The sequence below is a fragment of the Muscardinus avellanarius genome (assembly GCF_963383645.1).
Source record: "Muscardinus avellanarius genome assembly, chromosome: X".
NCBI lineage: Eukaryota > Metazoa > Chordata > Mammalia > Rodentia > Gliridae > Muscardinus > Muscardinus avellanarius.
Genome location: NC_137792.1, coordinates 110,656,688 through 110,666,707, shown reverse-complemented (window position 1 = coordinate 110,666,707; position 10,020 = coordinate 110,656,688). Strand labels below are relative to the sequence as shown.

General features: G+C 49.2%; 2 protein-coding genes across 2 annotated transcripts in view; one reads left to right on the top strand and one right to left on the bottom strand.

Annotated features, from left to right (window-relative positions):
- Positions 1-3,428: 3,428 nt before the first annotated feature.
- On the top strand, positions 3,429-8,810 carry CXCR3 (C-X-C motif chemokine receptor 3; the record flags this gene model as incomplete). The annotated part of the gene is made up of 2 exons (XM_080718994.1): positions 3,429-3,440; positions 7,719-8,810. 2 exons carry the CDS (start codon positions 3,429-3,431, stop codon positions 8,808-8,810), a joined length of 1,104 nt encoding a protein of 367 aa, XP_080575120.1.
- Positions 8,811-8,969: 159 nt separating this feature from the next.
- GCNA (germ cell nuclear acidic peptidase) overlaps positions 8,970-10,020 on the bottom strand; it is a gene marked incomplete at both ends in the record, with an annotated part of 39,588 nt that continues 38,537 nt past the window's right edge. The window contains one exon of the mRNA XM_080718992.1: positions 8,970-9,029. Within this exon, the coding sequence (XP_080575118.1) occupies positions 8,970-9,029 (60 nt within the window). The remainder of the gene's footprint in view (positions 9,030-10,020) is intronic.

The window sequence follows — 10,020 nt, the reverse complement described above, 5'->3', positions numbered from 1 at the left end:
ATAAAGACCAATACAAAAGACACATATTACAGATAGGCCTATCAGTACCCTCGTGTCATCACCACCTGATCCTCTCTCAGACCTCTTTGAACTTTCCATAACCCCAAACCTTGTTGACTCTGGGCGAAGGACAGTCGGCTGAATCAGAAACATTAATCTAGGGGAAAGCCTTAATGGCTCCCCACACCCCTAGCCCTATTTTATGTTTTATTTGGAAACAAGATCTCACTAAGTTGCTCAGGGTCTTGCTACATTGCCAAGGCTGGCTGTGAACCTATGATCCTCTTGTCTCAGCCTCCCAAGTATGGGGATTTCAAGTATGCGTCACCATGCCCGGCCAGCCCTGCCTTTCTGCAGCTTGGGGAGGGGATGTTTTGGAAAGTTACCAGAGGGGAAGGAGGGAGCTACTCAAGGGCATCTGCCCTGTGCCAAACACTTTCCACCCATACCACACACAGTGCATAGAGCAACCCTAGCAGATGCATGCTATCCTTAGACCCACTTTTCAGATGAGAAACCCGAGGCAGACAGATGAACTGGGCTGCGCTGGTTCACACAGCTCCGCCATCGCTGTGTCTCTGCGAAGTACTTGGCTTTGGTGATGTCGGCCGATCTGGGAAGAACCCCACTGAGGAGGTTGAGAACGGCTGGAGACGGGGCTGTGATTAGTCCTACTCACACCTCCCAGCTGCCCACCTGGTCCTGAGGCTCCAGGAGCGTGAGAGCTTAGGGTGCCCTATCAGGACCCAGCCTGACACTAGGGTGGCCGGACTCTGAAATATACCCTCAGTCCCTTTTATTTATTGATTTTTTATTTTGAAATAAAGTATTGCTAAATTGCCGATGCTGACCTCGAACCTATGATCTACCTGTCTCGGCCTCTCAAATTCTGAGATTACAGGTTGCTGCACATGACTTTTCACCATCTTTTCCTCTAAGACAAAGGCCCTTTTAATACTACAAATGGGATGAAGAACGTAATTGTGGACCACATCCTTTATTTATTTTGTGGTACTACAGGTTGAACTCAGGCGCATTCTACCTCCAAGCTGCACCCCTAGCTCTATCTTAGTTTTATTTTGAAACTAGGTTGATAAGAGTCTTACTATTTGCCGAGGCTATCATCAAACCTGTGATCCTCCTGTTTGAGCCTCCCAAGTACTGAGATCACAGGCTCGTGCTTCCATGCCCAGCTTTATTTTTTATTTTGAAACACAGTCTCACTAAATTGCTGAGGCTAGATTGAAGCCTGTGATCCTCCTGTCTCAGCCCCCCAAGTACTGGGATTATAGATGTGTGCCACCACACCCAGCTGACTTCAGACCAAATAGAGCCAAGCGTGGTGGCACACGCTTTTAATCCCTGCGCTTGGGAGGCTGAGACAGGAGGATCTCACAGGTTCGAAGCCAGCCTCAGCTACTTAGTGAGACCCTGTTTCCAAATAAAATATAAAATAGGTCTGGGAGTATAGCCCAGAGGTAGAGAGCCTCTGCATTCCACCCCTAGTACCACCAAAAAAAAAATTAAAAAAGAACAAATAGCCAGTTGCAGTGGGGCACGCCTGCAATCCCAGTACTTGGGAGGCTGAGACAGGAGGATCACAGATTTAAGGCTAGTGTGTAGTAACTTCATGTGACTCTGTTTCAAAATAAAAGGGAACCGGGGGTGTAGCTGAGAAATAGGATGTTCCTGGGTTCCATTCCCAGTATTACAAAGAATAGAAACTTTACTTCTCTGATTTTAGCTCCATGAATTTATCAGTTTATCCATTTAAAAGAAAATGAAGGCAGTCTGATGAGTGATAAAAGGTGAGTCAGACAGCCTTGGGTTCAGTGCTTGTGCCCGCCTTTACTCGCCAGGTCTGGCAAAGACATTCCCCCTTTCTGAATCATCCGTGGGGACTGCCCACTCCTTCACAAGGGACTCTGTGGTTGGAGTGAGGCAGAGTCAGAGAAAGCACCTAAATTAGCAACGTCTCATACATAGCAAATTCACGACTAGAACTTCCCTTTCTCTTCTGTGGATTAGCCGGGAGGGGCAATGGCAAGGAATTCGATTTCCTGTGATGAGTTTCCTTTAAAATAGTTTTAGCTGGGCGTGGTGGGACAAGCCTGTTATCCCAATCTTTGGGAGGCTGAGACAGGAGGACCGCAGGTTCACAACCAGCCTCAACAACTTAGACTCAAGACATCTTAGTGATACCTTTCCAAAATAAAAAAATAAAACAGGACTGGGGGTGTAGTTCACAGGTAGAATACCCCTTCTATGAATACCCTAGAATCTTCAGTAAAAAAATAGTTTATTTAAAAGTTTTTTCTTTCGTTCTTTCGTGTGTGTGTGTGTGTGTGTGTGTGTGTGTGTGTTTTACCAGGGATTGAACCCAGGGGCATTCTACCTCTGAGCTACATCCCCCATCCTTTATTTATTTATTTATTTATTTATTTATTTATTTATGGTCCTGGGGATTGAACGCGGGGGCATACTATCTCCAAGCTATAGCTCAGCCTTATTTTTTTTTTTTAAAGAGAGTCTTGTAGATTGATGAGAGTTTCAAATTGCTGAGGCTGTCTTTGAACCTGTGATCCTCCTGTCTCAGCCTCCCCAGTACTGGGATTACAGGCATGTGCCTCAACAGTCTGCTTTTTCTGTGTGTGTAGTATTGGGGGTCAACCTAGGAGTGTTCACTTGTTCACGTGTGTGTGTGTGTGTGTGTGTGTGTGTGTGTGTGTGTGTGTGACTGGGGATGGAACCCAGGGGCATTCAATCTCTGAGCTATACCCCCTGTCCTATTTTTTTATTCTTTTTTATAGGTTTTATTTATTTATTTTTAATTTTTTGGTGGTACTGGGGATGGAACCCAGGGGCTTTCTACCTCCGGGCTATACTCCCAGACCTATTTTATATTTTATTTGGAAACAGGGTCTCACTAAGTTGCTGAGAGCTTCACTAAGTAGCTGAGGCTGGCTTCTAACCTGTGCGATCCTCCTGTCTCAGCCTCCCAAGTGCGGGAAATACAAGCGTGCGCCACCACACCCGGGCTATTTTTTATTCTTTATTTTGAAACAGAGCCTCACTAAGTTGCGGAGGGCCTAAGTAGCTGAGACTGTCTGTGAACCGCAATCCTCTGGTCTCAGCCTCCTGAATGCTGGGATTACAAGGAGTGTTGACTTCTGAGCGACACCTCAGCCCACCCACCACTGCACCCTTCCCTTGACCCAGACTTTCTGGTGGCAGGCTCTCGGTCAGCACCTCCAGAGTGGTTTCGTCTGGCCACGGGATGGCTGGGGTAGGAACTCTGCCGCCTGTCAGAGTCAGCACCAAACACTCTGAACCCTTCACTTCCTCTAAGCTGCAAGTTCGAAACCACAAGCACCAAAGCAAAGGGGCAGGCAGCACACAGCCGGAGTAGCAGGTGCACCAGCCCGGCCATGGTCCCTGAGGTGAGTGCTGCAACCCAGCCTGGCCAAACCATCGCTGGAGTGGTGGGGTCAAGGCACCGGGGAGAGGCCAGGGCCACCTGAGGGCTGGGCAAGAAGAAGCTACAGGGATTGAGATAGGAGCACTAGACGGGGAACCGAGAACCCAGCTTGGCCACTGACCACAAGGGAGTCCCCTCCTCTCTCTTGTTGGGGTACCTCATCAGCAACATATGGGGGAGGTTGGTGGGGAGGCTAGATAGTGGCTCAGCCTTGTTGACCACTAAGACTACTTTTAGCTCTGGCTTGGAACTTTGGCTCTTATGTGCTGGACTGAATTGGCCTGAAATAGGCCTACAGCTCTGGGGTGGTTTGGGGTGGGAGTGATGGGGTAAAGAAGATGCCTATAGCCAGGTTTGGTGGGTGCACGCCTGTAATCTCAGAACTTTGGAGACTGACAGGAGGACCACAGGTTCGAGGACAGCCTCAGCAATTTAGAGAGACCCTGTTTCTTTTTTAATGTTAGAGATGAATTTTGAATTTATTTTTTAAATTTTTTATCGGTGCATTGTAGTCATACATCTTAATGGGGTACACGATGGTGGAGACATGCATGCACACATCACCCAATTAGCCCTTACCCAATTCCAGCCCCATTCTCTCCCCCTCCCTCCTTCTCATGTTTGGCTTAGTGATTGATATTGATAATGTTTGTTAAAGTACATCATGTGCATTAGAGGATGAAGCACTATTTCAAAATAAAAAAACAAATGCAAAGTACACGCCTGTAATCCTAGTACTTGGAAGGCTGAGATAGGATCACAGGTTTGGGGACAGCCTTAACAAGTAGTGAGACTTTCATCAACCTAGTGAAACTTTCATCAAAATAATAAAAAGGGCTGGGGGGTTAGCTTGGATGTAGAGGACCTCTAGGTTCAATCCCCAGTACCTAACCTATTTAAAAATTTAATTTAAAAAATAGGTCTGAAGCCAGGCATGGTGGCACATGCTTGTAATCTCATTACTCGGGAGGCTGACACAGGAGGATCGCGGGCTCGCCGTTAACCTCAGCTACTTAGTGAGGCCCTCTGCAACTTAGTAAGACCCTGCTTGAAAGTAAAGACTAAAAAATAGGGCTGGGGTTGTAGCTCAGAGGTAGAATGCCCCTGGGTTCAATCTCTAGTACCAAAAAAGAAGGAAGAGGAAGAGGAGGAGGCGGGGGAGAAAGAAGAAGAGAAGATCCTGGTCACTACCTGGGTGTTGTGTTCCATGCCTGCAGTGCCAGCCACTAGGGAGACTGAGGCAGGAGGATGGCTTGAACCCAGGATTCCAGGGGCAGCCTGAGCAACAGCATGAGATCCTGGCTCCAGGAAGGAAGGAGGGAAGAAAGAAAGGAGAAGGGAAGGGAGAGGAGGGTAGTGGAAAGAAGGAAATAAAGGAAAAAGAAAGAAAAGAAAAAAAAGAAAATTTCGGCTTAAGCTCGGTGGGGAGTTGGGCACGATGTTGCACACCTGTGATCCTAGTACTTGGGAGGCTAAGATAGGAGGATCACAGGTTTTTTGCAATTCTCAGTTTCAAAATAAAAACTAGCTGGGCATGGTGGCACACGCTTGTAATCCCAGTACGTGGGAGACTGAGACAGGAGGATCTCAGGTTCACAGCCAGCCTCAGCTACTTAGTGAGACCTTCTGCAACTTAGTGAGACCCTGTTTCAAAATTAAAAAATAGGGCTGGGGGTGTAGCTCAGAGGTAGATTTAATTCCCAGTCCCACATTAAAAAAAGAAAAAATAGTAAAATAAAAACTAAAAAAAGGGCTAGGGGTGAAGAGCAGAGGCAGAATGCCTCTGGGCTCCAACAGAAAGAAAGAAAGAAAGAAAGAAAGAAAGAAAGAAAGAAAGAAAGAAAGAAAGAAAGAAAGAAAGAAAGAAAGAAAGAAAGAAGAAAAGGAAGGAAGGAAAAGGAAGAAGGAAAGAAAGGAAGGAAGGAAGGAAGGAAGAAAGGAAGAAAGAAGAAAGAAAGGGGGGAAAGGAAGGAAAAGGAAGAAAGAAAGAAAGAAGAAAGAAAGAGAGGGAGAAAAGGAAGGAAGGAAAAGGAAGAAGAAAGAAAGAAGAAGAAAGAAAGAAAAAGAAAGAAGAAAGAAAAAGGGAGAAAAGGAAGGAAGGAAAAGGAAGAAGAAAGAAAGGAAGGAAGAAAGGAAGAAAGAGAAAGGGAGAAAAGGAAGGAAGGAAAAGGAAGAAGAAAGAAAGAAAGAAGAAAGAAAGGGAGTAAAGGAAGGAAGGAAAAGGAAAAAGAAAGAAAGAAAGAAAGAAAGAAAGAAAGAAAGAAAGAAAGAAAGAAAGAAAGGAAGGAAGGAAGGAAGGGGAGGGAGGGAGGAAGGGAGGGAGGAGCTTGGTGGGGCTACATTGGCACATGAGCGTCAGGTTGAGGGGGTGGGAGCATGGGGCAAATAGCATGCTTTGGGGGATGCAGGAAGTTGGAGTCTTCGGGTGGTAAAGGTTCATGAGGGAAGAAAAGGGCCAGTGGCTGAGAGGGGGGACAGCAGGGAGGTGCGTGGGGAGGCAGGTGGTTGAACTAGGCTTGGCAGGCACACTGGGAGAGCAGCCAGGAAGGCTCTAAACGCTGAAGGAAAGCCTTTCCTTCCACCCAGGATCCCCGACTCAGGGGATGGTCTCCAAAAGTGAGGGAGAAATAGCCTTTCAGAAAGGAAGTCGCCGGGCAGGTGGCACATTTGTAATCCCAGTACTTGGGAGGCTGAGACAGGAGGATGGGAGGTTCAAGGGCAGCCTCAGCTACTTAGTGAGGCTCTCCACAACTTAGTGAGACCCTGTTTCCAAATAAAGAATGAAAAATGGGGCTGGGGGTATAGCTTGGAGGTAGAATGCCCCTAGGTTCCATCCCCAGTACTGCAAAGAAAAAACGAAGAAGTAAGTCACCATCCCAGATCCCAGGCTGAGCAGATAAGGTTCTGGACAGAGATCCTGGAAGAAAGGTAGTGACAGTTACAGGGTGTGGCCCAGGCCTCAGGCCCTGTCTCACAAAGAAGATGTTTAGAGAAATGCTCTTCAGACCAAGTTAAAAGTCAGAAGAGGCTAAGCAAGGTCTCACACACACCTGTAATCCCAGTACTTTGAAGGCTGAGACAGGAGGATCACAGGTTCAAGACCAACCTCAGCAACTTAGCAAGACTTTCAGCAACCTAATGAGACCATGTGTCAAAACAATAAATAAGCCGGGCATGGTGGCGCACGCTTGTAATCCCCGCCCTTGGGAGGCGGAGACAGGAGGATCGCGCAAGTTCGAAGCCAGCCTCGCTGGTTTAAGAGACCCTGTTTCCAAATAAAATATTAAAAAATAGGTCTGGGGGTGTAGCCTGGAGGTAGAAGGGTTTCCAGGAACCCCAGTACCACCAAAAAGAAGAGAAAAAAAAACAATAAATAAAGCCAGGTGTGTTGGTGTACACCTGTAGTCACAGTACTTGGGAAGGTGAGACAGGAGGCTCACAGGTTTGAGACCAGCCTTAGCAATTTAGCAAGACCCTCAGCAACTTAATAAGACTCTGTTTCCAAATAAAAAGGGACCAGGTGTAATCCCAGTATTTGGGAGGTTGAGACAGGAGGATTTCAGGTTTGAAGCCAGCCTCAGAAACTTAGTGAGGTTCTCAGCAATTTAGTAAGACCCTATTTCCAAATAAAAAATAAAATAAGTCTGGGAGTGTAGCCCAGAGTTAGAAGGTCCCTGGGTTACATCCCAAGTACAAAAATAAATAAATAAATAAATAAACAAATAAATAAATAAATAAACAAACACTGGGGGTGTAGCTCAGAGGTAGAGAGCCTCTTGGTTCAATCCTCAGTACAAAAATAAAAATAAAAAGGGCTGTAGGTATAGTTCAGAAGTAGAATGCCTCTGGATTCAATTCAGTAACACACACACACACACACACACACACACGTCATAAAGTATCAGGTGTGATGGCACATGCCTATAATCACAGTACTTGGAAGACTGAGACAGGAAGATGGCAGGTTTGGGGCCATCCTCAGTAATTAGCAATAATTTAGTAAGACCCATCAAAATAAAAAAGTTAAAAAGGGCTGGAGGTGTAGCACAGAGTTAGAATGCCCTGGGCTCCATCCCTGGTATCACACACGGAAAAAGAAAAGGCACCTCGGGCCGGGGATGGAGCTCAGCGGTACACAGTGGTAGAGCTCTTGGGAGGCTCTGGTTTGATCCCTGGCACTGAAGAAAACAAAGGCTTGACTGTGGCTGGGCCTCCCTTCCCTCTCTCCTTCCTCCTGCAGGTGAGCGAACACCAAGTGCTGGACGCCTCAGACTTTGCCTCCCTGCTGGAAAACTCTAGCTCTTCCTATGACTATGGAAACAACGACAGCAACTCCTACGACGCCTCCCCGCCCTGCCAGCAGGATTTCAGCCTCAGTTTCGACCGGGCCTTCCTGCCCGGCCTCTACGGCGTCCTCTTTGTGCTGGGGCTGCTGGGCAATGGCACGGTGGCGGCCGTGCTGCTGAGCCAGCGGGTGGTCCTGAGCAGTACCGACACCTTCCTGCTCCACCTGGCCGTGGCTGACACGCTGCTCGTGCTGACGTTGCCTCTCTGGGCTGTGGATGCCGCCACGCAGTGGGTGTTCGGCTCTGCCCTCTGCAAAATGGCGGGAGCCCTCTTTAACATCAACTTCTACGCGGGGGCCCTCCTGCTGGCGTGCATCAGCTTCGACCGCTACCTGAGCATCGTGCACGCCACGCAGCTCTACCGCCGGGGGCCCCCGGGCCGCGTGGCCCTCACCTGCGTGGTCGTCTGGGGGCTCTGCCTGCTCTTTGCCATCCCAGACTTCATCTTTCTATCCTCCCAGCATGATGAGCGCCTCAATGCCACCCACTGCCAGTACATCTTCCCGCCGGTGGGCCGCACGGCTCTGCGTGGCCTGCAGCTGGTGGCTGGGTTCCTGCTGCCCCTGCTGGTCATGGCCTACTGCTATGCCCACATCCTGGCTGTGCTGCTGGTCTCCAGAGGCCAGCGGCGCGTGCGAGCCATGCGCCTCGTGGTGATAGTGGTGGCGGCCTTTGCCCTCTGCTGGACCCCCTACCACCTGGTGGTCTTAGTGGACACTCTCATGGACCTGGGAGTCCTGGGCCGCAACTGTGGCCGAGAGAGCCGTGTGGACGTGGCCAAGTCGGTCACCTCAGGCATGGGCTACATGCACTGCTGCCTCAACCCGCTGCTCTACGCCTTCGTGGGGGTCAAGTTCCGAGGGCGGATGTGGCTGCTGCTCACACGCCTGGGCTGCCCTGACAAGAGAGGCCTGCAGAGATCGATGACCTCCCGCCGGGAGTCATCCTGGTCTGAGACCACAGAGGCCTCCTACTCAGGCCTGTGAGGGTGGGAAGGACCCTCCCCTTTGGAGCCTGCAGCCTGGCTTCCCTCATATGCCAGGCCTGCCCCTCCCTTGCTGCCCCCCTTGGCACTGGCCCCCACAACCCCAGGGGCTCAGCCACAGTCCTGGCACCTCAGGGCTTCCAAACCCCATCTCACCGCTTCAAAGATGCTCCCCGGAGCCCACCGCCCTTCTGACGTGGCTGCTAGAACTCAGCCTTCCCTATGGTGGGAAAAATGGGGTGAACAGCACAGGCTGCTGGCTGGCAGCTGTGCTTCTCCAGACTAATGTATTTGCTCGCTTTCATTTTTATGTCTAGAAATCTGCATGAAACCTGTCAATAAACAAGCTAATCAGGACCAGGATGTTGGTAGTCATCATTACAGCCAATCCCTACTGGGCTTGGGAACCACTTCCTGCTTCTCCCTGCCCAGCCCAGCCTGCTTTTGGTATTGTCTCTGGCCTTCTTTTCGCCCTCCCTAGCACTGTTTTGGCCTCTACTGGTTCCCCTACTGCCCGGGCCTGGAGCAGTATGTAGTTAACAGCTCAGTGACTGGATGCTGGACAAAATTTGGGGAAAGGGCCACTGGACACATGTGAGACATAGACCCTGCACCCCAGAACCTTAGGCTGACATGGGAGATGTGGGGAGAGCTAGCAGTACCAAGCAATGTAGGCCAGGAGGCGGCACATAGAACCCAGGGCTCCGAGCAGGTAGGCTGGAACCATTTGGGAAGGTTTCCTGGAGGTTTAAAGGGTAAGTGGGGTTTTTCAAGGGTAAAGAGAAGGCAGGATTTCCGGGCAGAAGGGAGGGCAGTGGCAAAATGGGAAAGATGCAAACAGCAATGCTCATGGGGAAGGGGAATTACAAGTGGTCCTAACTGGCTGGGGTTAAGAGCCCAGATGGGGAAGAGTTGAAAATCAGACTGAAAGGTAGCTGGGGATCAGGTAATGTTATCATCGACCAGTCAAAAGACTGTTATTCAGGTGACATAAGAGGTAATGAAGATTTTGTTTTTTTCTGTGCCAGGGATTGAACCCAGAAGCACTCTAATACTGAGCTATACCCTAACCCTTTATTTTATGGAACACAGGATAGAACCTAGGGGTATTCTACCTCTGAGCTACACCCCCAGACCTATTAATTTTGAAATAGAATCCTGCTAAGTTGCTGAGGCTGACCCCAAACCTGTGATCCTCCTGTCTTAGCCTC